The 19,837-nt window shown below is 47.7% G+C and overlaps 1 protein-coding gene and 1 long non-coding RNA gene across 2 annotated transcripts in view; one reads left to right on the forward strand and one right to left on the reverse strand.

Annotated features, from left to right (window-relative positions):
* Positions 1-2,259: 2,259 nt before the first annotated feature.
* Positions 2,260-5,639, reverse strand: PPIA (peptidylprolyl isomerase A). The gene is made up of 5 exons (XM_082200723.1): positions 5,435-5,639; positions 3,462-3,492; positions 3,261-3,349; positions 2,857-3,029; positions 2,260-2,573 (listed from the first exon to the last, which is right to left on the reverse strand). Exons 1-5 carry the CDS (start codon positions 5,501-5,503, stop codon positions 2,438-2,440), a joined length of 498 nt encoding a protein of 165 aa, XP_082056849.1. The 5' UTR covers positions 5,504-5,639; the 3' UTR covers positions 2,260-2,437.
* Positions 5,640-5,777: 138 nt separating this feature from the next.
* LOC309519626 overlaps positions 5,778-19,837 on the forward strand; it is a 61,489-nt gene continuing 47,429 nt past the window's right edge. The window contains exons 1-2 of the long non-coding RNA XR_014213903.1: positions 5,778-5,913; positions 15,790-15,850. This is a non-coding gene — a long non-coding RNA (uncharacterized lncRNA). The remainder of the gene's footprint in view (positions 5,914-15,789; positions 15,851-19,837) is intronic.

Below are 19,837 nucleotides of genomic sequence, written 5' to 3' on the forward strand. Positions count from 1 at the left end.
ACCTTCCAATGGCCTCAGAGTGAAATTGGTGGTGGTGGGGCGCAAAACTGCAGACATGCATGTTCAGGTTCCCACTCATGCCCCTTTTTTTCATTTGCAAAAGCAGTTATTCTACTGCAATTTTGGTTTCATGGTGAACTGATCCCTTTCCTAAAGTCATATGCACACAACCCTGCTGAAAAATTAGTTCTGAGCTAGGCATTACAAGGCACAAATCTTGTAAATTATATGCAGTTAATGCTTCTTTTTCGAATTAAGAACACTGCAGAAGACCAACAAAACCAGACAGATCAACAGGCAGATTAAACAAACAAGCTCATACCAATCAGATGGTAGAAAATTGATGCTCCTATCTATCTAATCCAATTATGATATTAACATACTGGGGGCATTGAGAGTTGTAATATCCCATCTGAGTAAATCAGATTATAAATTGGATGTTATACTAGCAAGGGGAGTACCTTTTTTCTCTAGTGAATGTGAAAATAGCATCAAGTGACTGAATCCCAGATTCATACAATAAGTTTGGGACTTCATTCCTTCAACATTGTCCTAAATATTGCAGAGACACAAGTTGGATAATATGAACTCCAACCTTTAAGAATTGCCCCAAGCAGGCTTATTCTATGTAAACCTTTTATTTTCCATTAAGGGCTCTGGCAGGGTCTTAAGAGTCCATCTTTCTCAAAGCTTAGTTAGCACTTTCCCAGCCCTGCTGGAGGGGACGTAGGATAAAATGAGGGAACCATGTATGTCACCTTAACCTCTTTCGAAGAAATGGTGGAGTATGTCACACATCTGAAATATTCCTAGCCCTGAAGTAACCTGTTTCAAACACCTTGTCCTATATATAACTAAAGTTTTTAGTTCAGTAATGTTGAGCTAACTAGTTATCAACAAGCCCTTGGTAGATTAGAAATATGTTTAAACATCATGCTGTTCTCTTGAGCATTTCAGCATACACATGTCCTGCCCAATGTTTAGTCATGTTTGCAGTCATTAGAGGCTCCCAGTAGTGCCAGTTACTCACCCAAATATTTTTTTAACAAGGTATATAAGGCAAATAAGACATCAGTAACCCAGTCCTGTGATTTATGTTGGCAGCTGCTATGAAACCTATGTATATGCTATTCATATGCACTCAGAATGCTGCCACAAAGCTGTTCCAAAGTCTATTCTGCCCAATAGCCTGCAGCCTCTCAAATGAACTATTCAATTTGCTATCTCCAACCAACATTGCATGCTTGGAATGTGATTTCCTAGTAGCAATAGGCATTGTTTAACCCTAAATTGTTAAGGAGCCCAGTTGACATAGAATACGCATTGTATTGCTTACTCCATCCTAGACTCCTTTCATCATCATCCTGAACAGGATCAAGTCACCCACAAAATGAGTGAGCCCCACCAAACAGCATGCTTCTTAAGTGAATGGTACTGTCATTTTCCATAAAGGGTTTTAGTGGCATCAAGACTAAATGCCAATGAAACAGCTGAACATAAAAGACAGTAATATATGCAACATTAGTTTTAGTTGATCCTGTAAGTGCATCCACAGATTGTAACTTCTCTTGCAAATATAGCAATCATCCAGCAATACTTTTGTGATTTACTTGCTAAGGGACACAGCCAGTGTTTAGTTCATATCAAATATACCAATGTTGTAATGTTTCTGACATCAGTTAGTATCACTGTGAGCGGAGACCAGTTTAGAAGATGAAAATTAGCTTGCTGAGCTAAAAAATTGGAAGAAATTGTGTAAGTGGATACTTGCCCAAGTAAATGTGTATTAGTTGGGACATTTGGATGTCTTTCCCCCCTTTAAGCAGTATAACAAGAGATTTATAGAGCAAATGCCTCAACATTTTCAGCTTAATGCCTTTCAAACAAGGCCTTAGAATTACCAGCTTTTATTCTTGGACTAGAACTAGGCAGCACTATTTGGATCTTACGGCTTCCCTCTCATAGGATCACACACTTTAGTATATCTCAAACTATGTTCAAACAGTAACTTAGTTAACTCAGAGGCCCCAACTTCTATCAGCCTCAGTCAGCAGAGTATATAGTCTGCTATGGTGATCACTATGGGAAAGAACAAGTTCTCCATCCCCAAAGAATAGAAGAAAGGTTACACAGACAGGCTTAATATTGCCCAACACCTAAGCCACCCCAAGGTTTGACAATGTTTTTAGGATTAGGACCTATCTGATCAGATTATAACATGCAAGGCTTTGCCTTGGGGGAGAAAACAACAAACTAGCATGTGGTTTAACTCGTTTTATTTCACTTTGCAAACAAAGTTGTCTTCAGTCCAGCTGGACTTGTGAGGGAGCAGAAATTGAAACCCAATAGAAAAGCAGCAGTAAGTCAGGAGCACAAGGATTACAGGGGACTAACCCCAGCTACAGAAGGAATGGTTGATTGTTAAGACAAAGGAATTTTATGACAGCTGCCCACAGTCAGAGATGGTGATCTTCTTGCTTGTCTTGCCGTTCCTTGACCCAAAGCGCTCCATTGCTTCCACAATATTCATTCCATCTTTGACTTTGCCAAAGACCACATGTTTCCCATCCAACCTAAGGAAATAAATTGGTTAGAACAATTTAGAATGCTTTTGTGATTTTTGTTATTTCATAAAGCTGTTCCAAATACATTTAAGGCTACCATCCTGTCAACATTCAGAAGTTATTAGGGGACAGGCAGCAGGCAATAACTATGCTAGCAAAGAAATTACGCTTGGCTATTATGTTTGGTGTAACTTTAGACAAAACACAACCTTCTACTTCAGGCTCAGGGTATTCTATTCCACTTGAACTAATGCCTAAGTTCACTGTTGAGAGTCTCAAACAAAGTACTCACCAGTCAGTTTTGGCAGTGCAGATGAAGAACTGAGACCCATTTGTATTGGGACCAGCATTTGCCATAGACAAGATGCCAGCACCTGTGTGCTTGAGGACGAAGTTCTCATCAGCAAACTTCTCACCGTAAATTGATTTACCACCTGTTCCATTATGACGAGTAAAGTCACCACCCTATAGAAAAACAATATACACATGTAGCTGAAACCTGACACTGGATGATATATATATATGGATTCAGGACAGAAGAGCAATTATGCAAGCAGAAAAGGTCAAAGTCTAGGGACCAGACTATCATAAATCGTAAAACATGACAAGGCAGGACCGCAATGCTTTTTATATGAATGAATCTCATCAACAGTGTAATTCAAATACTGCAAGACTAAAATCATAACTGCTACATACCTGGCACATGAACCCAGGAATGATTCTGTGGAAGCAGGACCCCTTGTAACCAAAACCTTTCTCCCCAGTGCTCAAGGCACGGAAATTCTCTGAAATCAGAGGTAGACATTTGTAAGAACAGCCTTCCACATTTGCTTAGATCCTTGAAAAATTACTTCCAACAAACATGCCTGGAGATGAAGGCACTTCAAATGTACAAACCTGCTGTCTTTGGAACCTTGTCTGCATATAGCTGTGGGACAAAAACAGAAGTCAATTAATGACAGTTTGAATAGACACATTTTTACTTAACTCCCTTAATTTTCCCAGTCTCATCGATCCTTCTTGCTGTATTGCTTTACCAAGAGAACCACTGCCTTTAAAAATATTTAACTTGGGTGGTTATGGCGTATAACAATCATTCAAGCTATCCTGTTAACCATTTGTAGTTATCAGTGCCATTAATTCTAGCAACATGTGCCAAAATATATGTATTGCAAGGGATGCTATAAATTGAAAACATCCTATTCTGCAAATCAAAACTGACTGTTGACTCATTTATCAAACTGAACTCTGCAGGAATGATACAAGGCAGAAGCTAATTGATAGGATCAAGGCACATTAGACTGATACAGCATGCTTATGCCTTAGATTGAAGAGCACTCTAGAGGGAGCTCTGACAAACCAGAATCCTTCTAGTCTTCTAAAAAAAATGGTCGACTTAACTACCATCTACTGCTAAATATTGAGGCCAGCTGCAATCAGGCAAAAACGATTTACTGTCTACTCACCATATTTATTACCACCAGTTAAAAGTGTAATAATAACAAATCTACTTTACATACAACTGCATTTTGTTTTGGCACAACTTTAGCTAATGAACAAAAGACATCCAACAAGGCAGAATTTTCATAATTTGGAAAAGGCAGAAAATGTTCCACCCACTTCCCAAATCAAATCGGCATACTGTCCATTTATTCTTTGCTGCAGTGACAGGACTCACGCCAGGTACAAATTAGCTGGACAACACTAGCGTGCACCGTGCTCAATCTGGTTCTAACACCATTCGCATACGGGGTAAAACTTGCAACAGCCACCTCTATGGTGCAATCATTTGTCGCACTTTGAAACCCCGCACTGAAATTTAACCCGCTTATTTCCCCCCGCACAAAGCAGACACGATCCATCAAAACGTTACAAGGAACAGAAGTAACCTTTCATAGCCATCCCTAACCTCTGCGGTGGGCTTGGATGAGTGAAGATTTTCTTGCCAAAATCGCGGGTCAAGGAAAACAAAGCTACACTCGCAGCTTTTCGGTGCACAAATCTCCTTGCTCCACGCAAGGCATTACCGTGAAGAAAAGGAGCAGGAAACCCAGCTAGGGAAATATGCACGGGAGACCGCAGCCCGCCATTTGGCGCTTTTGCTAGCAAGGAAAACCTGATCGGGAGCGAGGGGAACAGAAAGCCCGAGAATCCAGGCCTTGCCTATACCTCCCTTCATGCGATCTAAAAAGGGGCTCGTCCGCACAGCACTTGCATTATAATGTGGGGGGGGGGGTTCGTTAGAGACGCCCGTAAGGCAATCCTTAAGCCGTGCTTCACTAAAAAAAAAATGCCCTGAAAATTACCACGGAAAATAATCAAAAAATTGAGGCTACCCCCCCCGCCCTCTCTGCAGCAAAGGCGTGGGGAGAATGGGCAGCGTCAGGGGCGAGGCGTGAAGAGCCTCGCCGGCGGCGGCAACAGCCAAGGGCCTTGCAGGCGGCGTTAGGAGACCGTCCCTTCCCCGCGCAGGGAAGAGCGAGAAAGGCGCGGCGGCGGCGGCGAGGGAAACAAAGGCGGCGGCAGCCAGCGACCGCTTCCCCCCAGGGCAGGCTGCGCAGGCCACGTGGAGGAGGCGACGCCCGTCCGCGCGCGCCCACTTCCCTTCCTCTGTTGCCGTCCCCCACCCCCCAGGCCGCCCGGGTGCGCGCGCAGCCCCTCTCGCGCCGCAGTGAGGCGATGGCGCCCCCTCCCCCCGCAACCGGCGCCCGTTGCTCCTAACCGCCCCCACCCTCCCCGTGCACACACACACACACACCAGTCCCAAAATGGCCCCGAACTCCCTCCCCGGCAGGAAATGGCGGCGGAGCCGAGTCCTCCTCAGGCGCGCCCCTCTCTCCGCGCTCCAGCCTTAACGGCTCTCTTCGTACCTCGAAGGTGACGCGCCCCAAGGGCTCGCCGTCGGCGCAGATGTCGAAAAACACGACCGGGTTGGCCATGATGGCGGGAATGAGTCGAATAAAGGAAGGGGGTAGCTTAAAAAAAAAGGAAAAAAACCGGCGGCGGCGGTAACAGGCAGCACCAGCGTCAAGCCCTCTCCACACAGTAAGGAGCGCGGCACAGCAGAAAGAACGGCGGCCGCTCGCAGGGCTTATATAGCCGGCGGACCCCCGCCTCCGCCTTTCCTCACGCGACTTTCGGCCAATCGCAACGAGGAGAGTTTCCAGATTGAAAGGGGCGCGGGGCCAGTCAGAGCTCTCCGGTTCGGGGCGAGGGTGGGTGCTCGGGTGTTCCGCGCCTCTCAGTAAGGGCGTGGTCTCCGCGAGAGGCGGGAACCGAAGAAAGGTATGGGGGAGGGTTGTTCCTCCCCCCTCCTTTTCTGAGCATGCGCGCTGTTGACTTGCACTGGGTAAGGCTAAGGTTGTCTGTTTGGAAGGAAGGAAGGAAGGAAGGGGTGGGGGATGGGGACGGGGCCTGCCGGTTCCCCCCCCCCCCATCCCGCGCTTTTTAGTGCTGAGGAAGGAAACGGCTGTGGAAGCTCTGCAGGCCGCAGGCCCGTCTGCTCGGAAGCAAGCCTCTCGGGCTTGAATGGCAGCCGTGTGGCGGGATGTGGCCGCGCAGGGAGCCGAGGCACGAGGGCGGGGGCCGAATCCAGGATGCAGAAACGTTGGGTGACTTGACTTTTGATGGCTGCTTGAACTCGGATAAGGAGGAACCAGCGGGGAAGGAACCGAGAGGGCAGTGTATCTGGTCCGGCCTTGCAAGCGAAAATGGCTGTGTAAACGCACTAGCAGCAAACCAGTGATAGGTTTGGTTTATTAATTCATTTTTCAAGATCCAGGCTAACGTGTTTTGTTTTAAACTCACTCGACCCACCCGCCTCAGAGTTCTGGTCGACATGGGAAGCTTGCACACTGTTTTGCAACATCTGGAGGGGCCCTAACGCAGCTATTTGACCAGCTCTGGATTTTGGAAGGCCTCCACCTTTTTATTATGACGCTTGGATCTTTCCTCCAAGGTGCTTTTGGGGACCATAAACGGCCCTATTATTAATATATTTATTAATTACCGTATTTTTCGCCCCATAAGACGCACCGGCCCATAAGACGCACCTAATTTTTGGGGGGGGAAATAAAGGAAAAAAATTTTATTTCCCCCCCCCCCAGGTGCGCTGCGCTACACCAGGAGCTTGGGGCGTGCTGAGCTCAGCGCGCCCCAAGCTTCTGCGTGCCGGCAAGCAGTCCGCTAGCCCTGGGAGAGCCGCGGGGCTCTCCCAGGGCTAGCGGACCCCTGCGCTACACCAGAAGCTTGGGGCGTGCTGAGCTCAGCGCGCTCCAAGCTTCTGCGTGCGCGCAAGCAGTCCGCTAGCCTTGGGAGAGGCGCGGGGCTCTCCCAGGGCTAGCGGACCCCTGTGCTAATCCAGAAGCTTGGGATGAGCTGAGGTCAGCGCGCCCCAAGCTTCTGCGTGCCGGCAAGCAGTCCGCTAGCCCTGGGAGAGCCGCAGGGCTCTCCCAGGGCTAGCGGACCCCTGCGCTACACCAGAAGCTTGGGGCGTGCTGAGCTCAGCGCGCTCCAAGCTTCTAGGTGCGCGCAAGCAGTCCGCTGCCACCCCAAGCCTCGTGCACCCGGCAGGAGGTCCCACCGGGTGCGCGAGGCTTGCAGACACTCGCCCGAAGCAGGGGGAGCCCTCCGGAGGGCTCCCCGTGCTTCGGGCGACAGGCTGCCGCCCCAAGCCTCGCGCACCCGGTGGTACCTCCTGCCGGGTGCGCGAGGCTTGCAGACACTCGCCCGAAGCAGGGAGAGCCCTCCGGAGGGCTCCCCCTGCTTTGGGCCACAGGCTGCCGCCCCAAGCCTCGCGCACCCGGCGGGACCTCCTGCCGGGCGCGCGAGGCTTGCAGACACTCGCCCGAAGCAGGGAGAGCCCTCCCAGGGCTCCCCGTGCTTCGGGCGACAGGCTGCCGCCCCAAGCCTCGCGCACCCGGTGGGACCTCCTGCCGGGTGCTCGAGGCTTGCAGGCACTCGCCCCATAAGACGCACCCCGATTTCCCCTTCATTTTTGGAGGGGGAAAAGTGCGTCTTATGGGGCGAAAAATACGGTACCCTCCCTTCAACCCAAGGTCCCAGGGTGAGTTACAGAAACTAAAACAAAATGTTCAGAATACAACTTATAAGCCTTCAAATATGTCCTGAAAATATACCTCTCCTGCTCCTGTTTTTGAAAATGCAAATAAAAATTAAAAAAGAAAATATATCTTTCCGGTATCAAAAGCCAGGGTAAAGAGGTGTCTTCAACATTTGCCAAAAGCCGTATAATAAAGATGCCCAGTGTGCTCCACCCATCCTTTTCATCTTCCCAACCAACCTGAGAGTTAAGTTAGGCTAGGACTACAAAGAGCGACTGGACCAAAACCAGCAGTTAGGCTGTGTACACATTCCTGTTTACTCTCCATGTAATAGCCACAATATATATTGTCTTGTATCTTATGAAATGTTGCTCCCTGGAAACTGGGGGGCAGGGGGAGAGAATGATGCATCTTTTTTTAAAAAGCAGCAGTGCATACACAGCCTCTGTTTCATGTGGATTTGAATCTGTGTCTCCCCAGTCCTAGCCCAGTTTATGAAGCTATCAACTTCATGTAACTCAACAGCCCCTCATTTCAATTATCTGGCCCTGGGATGTAATCTGGGATTAGGGTGGGTGCATTTCTGAGATCTTGGAGTCAACTGTTTCTCACCTGTATGTTCATTGCTTATTCATGACTCTTGTCCTGCACTGCATAGTGCTGCCTCAATACCCAAAATAGGCACAGCTTCTTCTGGTGGTATTTTTGGCATGAAGTCATACATTTCTCACACATTTTTGACTCTCAGCTGTGCTTGCTTCTGAAGGAAGCCTATTCGTATTAGTGAGTTTACTTTGGAGAAAAAGCCACTGGGGAACAGTAGCCTGTTTCATAACCGGCAATAAGGCACTGTCACAAATTTCAGGGTCTTTTCACCTTTCAGTCATTAATGGTGTTTCAGCATGTACTGCTGTAATTTGATCTTCAACATCTGACATTGCAATTTCACTGAAGATAAGTGCTTCCCCATTTGTGAAACACTACAACCAACATGTAGATTAGTGTGAGAACATAATCTCCTTGATAAGTTTCTAACATTTTAATGACAATAGTCTCTGGAAGTGAACTACGCTAGCTGTGTATAGGCATAAATTTTGCAGGATTTATTTTGTGCTTTGAGGTGCACCAGCTGAAGTACAGTGGTACCTTGGGTTACATACGCTTCAGGTTACAGACTCTGCTAACCCAGAAATAGTGCTTCAGGTTAAGAACTTTGCTTCAGGATGAGAAATTGTTCTCTGGCGGTGCAGCAGCAGCAGGAGGCCCCATTAGCTAAAGTGGTGCTTCAGGTTAAGAACAGTTTAAGGTTAAGAACGGACATCCAGAACGAATTAAGTACTTAACCCGAGGTACCACTGTACACAGTAGTGGCTTGGGGTGGAACCAGATGCAAAATGGTATCTTGGGGTGCAGCCACTTAAGTATGACATCCAAGTACATATCTAATTTTGTGTGCAATTATAGATCAGGGGCTTTAGCAGCCTAATTTAAAGTAGCCTTGCACATAATCCCACAAAGGTGACCAGCATGGAAATATATTTACAGTGATACCTCGGGTTAAGAACTTAATTCGTTCCGGAGGTCTGTTCTTAACCTGAAACTGTTCTTAACCTGAAGCACCACTTTAGCTAATGGGGCCTCCTTCTGCCGCCACGCCGCTGGAGCACTATTTCTGTTCTCATCCTGAAGCAAACTTATTAACCCGAGGTAATATTTCTGGGTTAGCGGAGTCTGTAAGCTGAAGCGTATGTAACCTGAAGCGTATGTAACCCGAGGTACCACTGTACTGGCCTGTTGTGGCCTGCCAAGAAGGGGACAAAGGGATTGGTTCCTCCAACTGCATGCAGTTGGTTTTTGTTGTTGTTGCTATTGTCAAATCTACAAGCAATAAAGTGGTAGAACAGAGCTTTCCAAACTCTGCGTCACGACATGTTTGTGTGTGGGTGTGTCGCACAAATGCTCCCTCCTGGCGCTGGAAAGGGTTCGTTTAACCTCCGGTTTGCTAGCAAAATTGAATTACTGTGTCACGAAATGATGCATGTCCAAAAAACATGTCACCAACTTGAAAAGTTCTGTGGTAGAGCCTCATCTACTTTCTGTCTACCCCTGTGTTAGGAAGAGTATCACTGTGAATTTGGAACTAATGAGGGCTTTCTTCACACTTCGCTCCAAAAGTAGTCCGTTACAGTAGCAGCAACCATGCTCCCTCCAAACCAAATAGCGACACCTTCCAGAGAAATTGTTAATACAGCCTGAATAAAACTTACCACCCACAGAAAGCTTTAAAGTCAACAGAATTGAGGCATAACTTGGGAACATTTTGGAGTGGCAGAAAAACACAACCTCTCCCATTCATCACTGATTATTAAGTACTAGCAGAGCATCATAGGTTCCTAGGCAAAATACATACAGTAATGCCTTTTCTTTTGTGTCTGTAGGAATCTGGACAGGCTAACTTGACTATTGATTCCAGCAATAAAGTTCTCCTCAATCCTATCCCATGTTTCAGGAGTACCTGTAGCCCTCCAAATGTTGCTGAACTGCCCCTCCCATCATCCCTACCGTTACCCATGCTGGGTGGAATTAATGGGAGCTGCAGTCATGGGTGTAACCATGATTTTTGTTTGGGCAGGCAGGCCTTTTGTTGGGAGAGGGGCGGCTCCTCAGTTTGCTATCTATTTTTATTGATTTTTATTGATTTAGGGGGGGCAGCTGCCCCACCTTGGCTACACTCATGGCTGCAGTCCAGTAACATCTGGAGGGCTCTGGGTTCCCTACACTTGCTGTATGTACAAGAAAGCAGTCATTTTGGCATCCTACAAAAACTAAAATGGGGCTTTCCCTCTTGGGACTTCCTGTGTATCATGGCTTCTTTGTCCCACTCAGATTCGAGCAATGAATCAGTTAAAGCTCCCTCCAGCTAGTTGCATTCCCACACATGCCTTTGGGTGCATAGACCCTATACATTCAAGGTTCACACACTGCGGAATCCTGGGAACCATAGTTCTGGGAGTTATAGCTCTGTACAGGGTAAACTAAACTTCCCAGGATTCTTTGGGGTGGAAGAAATGCACCTTAAATATATGGTATGCACACAGTCCCAATTAGTTACCCTACCAGGAAGAATTACATAGGGCTTACAGTCAGTTCTCTGCCTCCAGTGAGCTTCTGCTTCTTGAACAGAGAGTTGTTGCTCATTTGTTCTTGCTTCATAGCTAGCCTTAGGCACAGATCCTGCACTCTTGCCAGATCCTTTTGTCTCAGCAGCAGCCAGCTTCCAATATTGCCATATTCCATGCAATTTTTAGCAATGTTAAGGGCACTGTATATAACATTTGTAACCCACCAACTCCTTTTTAAAAAAATCACAGCAATGTACAATAAATCATTAAAACATCATAAATGCAGAACAAATGAGCAACACTTACTGAAATTAGTCCCACTAGCAAGACAGAAACATTTGCAGGTGACAAAGTATCAGGGGCCTGTCTGATTTCAATAGGAAAAGTGTCCCAAATTACTGTTGGCACTATGCTAAAAGCCTTAATTCATGTCAAAGCTAAATAAATAACTGGGGGACAGTTGGGAGGGCTTCTTGAAGTGATCACAATGGCCGGCCAGTTTGTAAGGGACAATATGATCTTCTAGGTAGCCTGGTCTTTTAGCTATTTAGGGCTTAATACACCAACAGTAATACCTTAAAACTAGCTCAGTAATGTACTGGCAGCAGTGCAGCGCTTTCAGTGCAGGTATAATATGGTGGTGTGAAGCTGTTCTGGCCAGAAACTGGGCTACAGCATTCTGTGCATGCTACAGTTTCCAAACCAACCCCAAGGGTAGCCCCACATAGAACACATTGCAATAGTTCATCTTACATGTTCATATGCACTTAAATGGAAATGGAAAAACAGGCCCAGTAGTCAGAACCTATGCTGTCATGGAGATGTCACCTAAAGACCCATCACTGTCAAAGCTGATCACTGCAACATTCTTTTCTATTTAATTGTGGTTTTTTTAAAAATAAAAAACCTCTGTAAACACCTGTCTAGGAATGTACAAGGCGACAGATGCTTATTTTACTATATGTACTTTATCTTATCATTTTCTACAGCAAAAGTGTGCTTATTCCCAGGGAAATGTGTTTAGCAATCCGGTGGGGGACTCAAGACACATTTGTCACTGCAGTAGCCATACGGGTTCTTTGATTTAAGTGAGTTTTTAAACACTGAAACTGCACATGCTCAGAGAACATTTTCTTTTGGCAGGGTTAGCCGACTGTTGTGCGTTTTTTGCTGTAACTTGTTATGGATACAGGAGGAGTTGTGAAACACGGACCAGTTATGGAGAAAGGGAGAGGAAAAATTACTTGTATGCTTCACAACTGAAGTACACATGGCCAGCTAAAGCCACTGCCCCCTGAAAGATAATTAAGGCCGTGTACACACCATACATACAAGGCATATCTCTCCCAAAAGAATATGGGAACTGCAGTTCACCCCTCTCTGCACCCTTAAACTGCAATTCCCAGGATTCTTTGAGAGTAAAGTGTGCTTTAAATGTGACACTTCTGCATTAAATGTATGGTATATATGCAGCACAAGCCCAGGTTGCAGACTGCAGTTTTTGTCCTGCTCTTCCCTGTGACTTTGTTGCTCTCTTAGTTGCTGGTCTAGCAGTTTGTGATCATCTTTGGGTTCCCTCCCTGCCTTGCTGATCAAGGCATTTTTCTAGCATGGGCAGCAATTATATATAGGTGACCTAGTGCTTTCCAGGGAAGGATGTCACAGCTGCTTTGGCTAAAGCGAGAGCAGGAACTCAAATCCCACTTCCGGAAGCTGAGTGGTAACTCAATATGGGGCGAGGCTCCTGTGTCTGTCCAGTAGTGCTGCAGGAGGTAGAATTGTCTAGTTATACAGAATTTGCAAAGTAGTAGCATTGGAGGTTTAATAGTGACAGGCTTTTCAACAACTGCAACACCTGTGGTTGGGAGAAACTACGTCTGTCCTAAGTATCCATTGTATGAAACATTGAAAACACCCAGGAAAGCCGTTCCCTTCTAGATTTCCTCATCCAGCCCATGCTTACTCTTGTTCCATTATTATTACTATTGAAGTGCCCAACCATAAAGAATAATTGACTCGATTGCTGAAGCCACATTAAAGTCAAGAATTTCAAAATAGGTGGCTGATACCAATTCTATGAAGATGACAGACATGATCCTAGATGATCCTCAGGGTCTCTTCCAACTCTACAAATCCTTGATTTTGTGATTTTTGGTGAGCATTTTTAAGGCAGGGGAAGGGGAACCTTGGGCCCAGGAGCCACGTGTGGCTCTCCGGGCCTTTCTGTCTGGCCCTTGAGACTCTCTCCAGGCCACACCCCCTCATTGGCCCTGTTTAACACCCAGAATATTTTTTTGCCTGGCTGGAATGTGTCCTTGAACTCTGCTAATGCTCTTTGCCTGTCTGGATATAGGCTAGACTAGAGATGGGTACATGAATGTGCATAGAAATGACAGTATGGTACAAATGCAAAATTCACATTCATTGCTCTGCCCAGTTTCGCCTCTGGTCTTGGAAGGCTGCTGAAATATACTCGGAGTCAAGTGTGGATTTCATGCTCTTTATTCAGCTCATAGTAGTGAGGAATGAAAGTTCCCCAAAAAATCTGCTTTATACACATTATTTACACAATGGGCCGCATGTGATTGGCTAATTCCGGGATTCTCCTGTAGGCCAATCAGGTTGCGGATTCACTTCCACCTGGAGCTGGATTGGGTGGCTCCTGCGGACCAATCATACTGCTGCATTGTTCTAGGACCAATCAGACTGCTGCGTTCTGAATCCTATTGTTCTAAGACCAATCAGACTGCTGCATTTTGGGTCCTATTCAACTCAGTACGTAACAGCTGCCCAGAAGGGAATGCAGCCCTCAGGCTGAAGAAAGCGTCCCACCCTTGCTTTAAGCTACCTGGGATGCTGCTCTGCGGGAATCGGCCCATTGCGACATAAAGGCAGCTATGTTAGCAGACAGTTGTGTAGCAACATGATAGGGGCGTGCCACTGACTCACACTTCCTGCCCTTCCACTGTGGCTTCCATCTTATCACTCTCCCCTTCCTGGCTGTTGGGAGTTCCCTTTTCCTTCCAACACCTGTTACACTAGCTGTGTGATGTCCAGATTGCAGTTTTGTAAAGAAAGAAGAAAGGTTTGCCTCAAAATTCACAATTCCTGTTCTTCTGATTAAGCTATAAGGTTTTCCCGATCAATAACACTTTCTGGTTTATACTTCCCCTAAGAGAGTTAGTTTGTGTATACTGTACACCGCATTTAAAAAAAATTAAGTAAATAAACCGCTTTGAGGGTTCCCCCCCCTACAGTCAAGTGGTATATAAAATTTATGAAGTAAATAATAAACAATACATTTAAAGCACATTGCTCCCCCCCAAAAAAAATCATGGGAACTGGAGTTTGCCCCTCACAGAGCTACAGTTCCCAGAATCCTGAATGAACTACAGTTCCCAAGATTCTTGAAAGCAAGCAGGCAAAGTCATGTGCTTTAAATGTTTGGCATGTGTACGTAGCCCTAATGTGGTACAGTGGTGCCTCGCAAGATGAAATTAATTCATTCTGCGAGTTTTGTCGTCTTGCGGTTTTTTTGTCTTGCGAAGCACGGTGTCGGGAAAGTTTTGGAAAAGCTTCAAAAATCACCAAAGTCTTTAAAAACCTCAAAAAAGGCTACCACGAAGGCTCCTCGAAGTCAAGTCGCAACTGTATTAACGGTGTTAAGAAAAAGGAAACAAACTTGCAAGACGTTTCCGTCTTGCAAAGCAAGCCCATAGGGAAAATCGTCTTGCGAAGCAGCTCAAAAAACAAAAAACCCTTTCGTCTAGCGAGTTTTCCGTCTTGCGAGGCATTCGTCTTGCGAGGTACCACTGTAATGCAGTTAAGAGTGTTGGACTAAGTTCTCACTTGGCCATGAAGCTTATTGGGTTGCCCTGGACTAGTCGTTCTCAATGTAACTTGCACCCCAAAACTACTGTGAGGATAAAGATCAGTGAGAGGGGAAGAAGACAATGTGTACACCAAACTCCTTGGAGGAAGGGTGTGATCAGTGGCGTAGCATGGGTTGTCAGCACCTGGGGCAAGGCAAGTAATTTGCGCCCCCTAACCCATGGATTTGCGCCCCCTAACCCTAACCCCCAGATGTTGCGCCCGTTGCGGCTGGCTCCCCCTGCACCCCCCACGCTACGCCACTGGGTGTGATAAAAATAGAATGGTAATATATGGACAGCTGCCACATATCTAAAGCCCATCTTCATATCCTAGACACAGCAGTGAAATTTCAGTAATACAATATTGTAATGGAGGAATGATTGTGCCCTTGTAAGTTTGGAAAAACAGAAATTTTACTCAATTGTGGTGCTCCAGTGCTGCAGCTTTCAAGATGCATTCTAAGGTATAAAAGGTAAAGGTACCCCTGCCCGTCAGGGCCAGTCGTGACCGACTCTAGGGTTGCGCGCTCATCTCGCTCAAGAGGCCGGGAGCCGGCGCTGTCCGAAGACACTTCCGGGTCACATGGCCAGCGTGACGAAGCTGCATCTGGCGAGCCAGCACCAGCGTCGCCCACGGAAACGCCGTTTACCTTCCCGCTAGAAAGCGGTCCCTATTTATCTACTTGCACTTAGGAGTGCTTTCGAACTGCTAGGTGGGCAGGAGCTGGGACCGAACGATGGGAGCTCACCCCGTCGTGCAGGGATTCACACCGCTGACCTTTTGATCAGCAAGTCCTAGGCACTATGGTTTAACCCACAGCGCCACCCACGGCCCATTCTAAGGTATGTCTCAGACCAAAAGTGACTGGGCAGCTAGTTTTTTGTTGTTGCTGAATAATACCAAGATGCACAAAATGTAAAAGGTAGTCATGTTGGCACATAATAAAAATTCCGAAAGGGCAATACCTTGAAGAGGCTGACCAAAATATCACAAAATAGAATGCAAGCTTTTGAATTTTCCATAACTTTTTATTCGGGAGCAGGGGAGGTAAGAGAGAAAGAGGGAAAGTAGCTAAGGTTGAAGCCTAAGATTGATGCAAAACATATTAGGTTGAAGCGAGTAGATAATAAATGAAAATTATATTTTTAATTTCAACTTCCGTTGCAGGATGGATCTGATGGGAGTTGTAGTTCAACAGCATCTGGAGGGCATCCAGTCAGAGAAAAAGGTAACAGATCATAGACATGGCTTTTATAACTGATTGTTTTTATCAGTGTTAGAAACTGAGATATGAAAGCTAGGAGCTGAATAGCACTTTAAACCTAGGTGTCAGGGAACTGACATCAGAGGAAAGGGAGTTGGTAGGGCTCCCAGAGACTGGGAGAGAGTCAGCAGCCAAAGCAGGGACAAGGAGGGGGAGCGAGGGGTCTCTGGAGGAGGATCTCAGTAATGCTGAGAGAGACGCAGCAGCCCAGGCAGGAAACAGCAGGGGAGAGAAAGGGGTGAGAGACACATCCAGCGAAAATAGCGGGGAGGTGTCAGAAGCAACTGCAGGGAGACCCATGCTTCGCCGGAAGCTGCCACGTCGTGAGTCCAGGAGACGCGTTTCCGTTAAGGAACTTCTTTGCTGGAAGCGCTTCCGCAGGCAGCCACTGTCAGACTCTACTAGTGACTAGAGCAGACATGTCTGAGGAGCTCTGTCACACACAGAGGTTTGTGGGGCCGCACAAACTCTGAAGGGGCACAATTTTAAGCACAAGCCGCTAATCATCCCCTGACAGCAGTCTGACAGTCTTTGTACGCTGCCTGTGCAGGAGAAAGCATCATGAGCAACCCAGCCGGAACCGGAGAGGCAGGGGTTGGAGCTGGTCCAAGCTTGGAAGAAAGGTATCAAGCTCTGGAGGTCCAACTTGCGCTGCAGACGGCGAGGCTCGAGGAGAGAAGGGCTCAGGATGCTGACAAAAAGGGGAGAACCACTCAGTTCCCCAGAAAGGTACCAGGATTGGTGCAGAAGTTTGGGGGGGACCCCAAGGATTACCATGCCTTTAGGACCGAGATGCAATATGCCCTGAATGTGCAGTTTGATGAGTTCCCTGATGAGGAATCGCGAGTTGCTTTCGTAATTGGGCATCTTGAGAAGGGGGCGCGGGACTGGGTTCGACCCCTGATGGCAACGCACAACGATATCCTAAAGGACACTATGAAATTCTTTCGTGCAATGGATATCATGTTTTCCAGCGATATTGAGGAAGGGGTGGTGCGCAGACAGCTAATGGCTTGCAAGCAGGGAAGCAGATCTGTCCGTGAGTACTGGACTGAATTTACCATGCTGATTCACAGATTGGGGTGGGATTTATCGGCAGCACCCATTCAGATGCTATTTGAAGAAGGTCTTTCTTCGGCTGTGAAAGACGAGCTGTCCAGGAGCCCCAGGGCGGTGTCTATGGATCAGCTGACCAAATCTGCGCTGACCATTGGAGCGCGCCAGGAGGCAAGAGCTTTGGAGAGGCGGGAAGGGAGAGGGGAACGTTGGAAGGAGTTACGCATTCCAGACATTCCTGAGCCAGCTTTCCCGCCGGCAGAGCCGATGGAAATCGGAACAGCCCGCGCGCGCGCAGTTTCAAAGCCCAGTGAGGGGGCGAAGAAGGAGGGAAAGGGAGCCCGGAAATGCTATCTCTGCCAACAGCCAGGCCACTTTGCCAGAGTCTGCCCCCAGAGGAAGGAATGGCAAGGGATGGTGGGAGCAGTTGAGGGGGGAGAGCAGGGAGAAACGGAGCAGGTAAAAGCCAACGCCTGGTTGCCACCGTCAGGGCACTGCAGCCAGGCCAAAGAGCAGTGAAAGTGCCCGTGCCAGAAGCTCCTCGACCTGCTCTAGTGATTGAAGTGTCGCTAGAGCTGCAAAATGGACACCCCCTAAAAATAAAGGCGCTGTTGGACTCAGGCAGCTCCTGCAATTTTATGAGCAAGGAGTTTGCTGCTGAACATCAGATACAGACTATCCCTTTAAGCAACCCCCTGCAGGTGACCACGATCGATGGCAGGGAACTGTTGGGAGGAGGAGTTAGCTTGCAGACCGTCCCAATGATAATGAGGGTGGCAAGGCACACAGAACTGATAGCGTTTAATGTGGCCACCTTGGGAGGCGCTCCCATTATTTTGGGAATGAGCTGGCTAGCCTTACATGATCCGCTGGTGGGCTGGCATCAAAGAGTGGTTTCCTTCGGTTCAGCACATTGCTTAGAACACTGCAGGGGGGAAAAGGGGTCAGCAGGGGCCCAAGCCACCCTGGCAGGGACTGAAGTAATGGGGAAGGGGAAGGTGCCACCACAGTATGCTGATCTCAGCGACGTGTTCAGCGAGAAGGAAGCTGACCAACTACCCCCGCATAGGCCCTTTGATTGCCAGATCAATTTACTCCCTGGAGCACAGCTTCCTGTAGGCAAGTTGTATGCCATGTCAGACAGGGAAATGCAGGAGTTGCGAGCGTTCATTGACAAGAACCTGAAGAGAGGCTTCATCAGAGAGTCCAAGGCAGCGGGGGGTAGCCCAGTGTTTTTTGTGGATAAAAAAAACACAGACAAGCCGAGACTGGTATGTGACTTTAGGCGGTTAAATGCAGTGACAGAGCCGGCGGCTTTTCCTATGCCCAGGATTGATGATATTTTGACCAGGGTGCGGAAAGGAAAGATTTTTACAAAGCTGGACCTAAGGGGGGCATACAACCTGATACGTATAAGGAAAGGGGATGAATGGAAGACCACCATGTTCACCCCTTTGGGGGCATTTGAATACCTCGTTATGCCTTTTGGATTACAAACAGGCTCCGCGTGTTTTCAAGCCTTCATGAACCACGTACTGGGGCCTTTGCTCTACAAGAATTGCGTGGCCTTCTTAGATGACATGTTGGTGTATTCGGAGAATGAGGAGCAACATGTGAGAGACGTCAGAGAAGTGTTGAGCAGGCTGCAAGCCAACAGGCTGTGGGTGAAACTGGAGAAGTGTCAGTTTCATACCAAGGAGGTGGAATTCCTGGGGTACCGCTTGTCAGACAAGGGGTTGGCCATGGACCCCGGCAAGGTTCAAGCGGTGCTGGAATGGAAAACACCCAAGACCAAGAAGGATGTGCAGAGGTTCCTAGGGTTTGGAAACTTTTATCGTAAGTTCATCCGAAACTTCGCCCACCTGACGGCGCCCATCACGGACTGTCTCAGCAGTAAAAAGAAGTTTGTTTGGACGGGGGAGGCGGAGCGAGCGTTTGAGGAACTGAAAAGGGCCTTCGCCTCTGATGAACAACTTCTACATGTGGATTTACAAAAAAAGCTGAGGGTCGAAACAGACGCTTCTGACAGAGCCATAGGGGCGGTGCTTCTTCTGCAGCCGGGGAAGGAGGGGTCAGAGTGGCGACCGTGTGCCTTCTTTTCGCGAAAGCTGAACAAATCTGAGAGGAACTACACGGTGTACGACCGGGAACTTCTTGCGATTCATGAGGCCTTCCGGAGATGGAGGCACCTGCTAATTGGTGCACAACAGAAGGTGCAAGTGTGCACGGACCATAAGAATCTAGAGTATTGGAGAACTGCGCGAGTGCTCAACCAACGGCAGTTGAGATGGGCCCAGGAGTTCTCCAAATTTAACTTTGAGATTTGTTACGTACCAGGCCCAGAGAACGTTAGGGCGGACGCTCTCTCACGCAAACCTGAATATTTGGAGCGAGAGGGTGCACCCGAAGAGACCCATGTCATTCCCGAGGACCGCTGGGTGTGTGGGGCGGCATTGGTGGGGCAAAGGGAACTGGTAGAGGGAACGGTGCAGGATGAATACGCCCAGGACAAACTCAGGGGTCTCAGGAGGGAGGGAGACAAACCCGGGGGTTTTGAGGAGAGAAACGGGGCGTTGTACTACAAGGGAGCGTTATACATACCTGAAGGGGAATTGAGGGAAAAGGTACTCAAGCAACTGCACGATAGCCCCACAGCAGGGCATTTTGGGCAACACAAAACCATGTGGCTGGTTACCAGGGAATTCTGGTGGCCCAAGGTCAGGGAAGATGTGCGGGAGTATGTGAGAGGGTGTGACCAATGCCAACGAGCCAAGGGGGAGAGGCGGGCACCGGCAGGTTTATTAGAACCACTACCCACGCCGGAAAGGCCATGGGAGGCAGTGGCAATAGATTTCATGACTGATCTGCCCAGGTCCAAAGGGAAAACAGCCATCA

Source organism: Podarcis vaucheri, assembly GCF_965113315.1.
Source record: "Podarcis vaucheri genome assembly, chromosome: 15".
NCBI classification, from domain to species: Eukaryota; Metazoa; Chordata; class Lepidosauria; order Squamata; family Lacertidae; genus Podarcis; species Podarcis vaucheri.

Excerpts from the sequence above, each read along its gene's own strand:
- PPIA (XM_082200723.1), bottom strand. The coding sequence starts at position 5,503 with ATGGCCAACCCGGTCGTGTTTTTCGACATCTGCGCCGACGGCGAGCCC. Across the intron at positions 3,350-3,461 it reads CAAGGTTCCAAAGACAGCAG|AGAATTTCCGTGCCTTGAGC; the intron begins GTTTGTACATTT and ends CTCTGATTTCAG. Across the intron at positions 3,030-3,260 it reads TTCCTGGGTTCATGTGCCAG|GGTGGTGACTTTACTCGTCA; the intron begins GTATGTAGCAGT and ends GTTTTTCTATAG.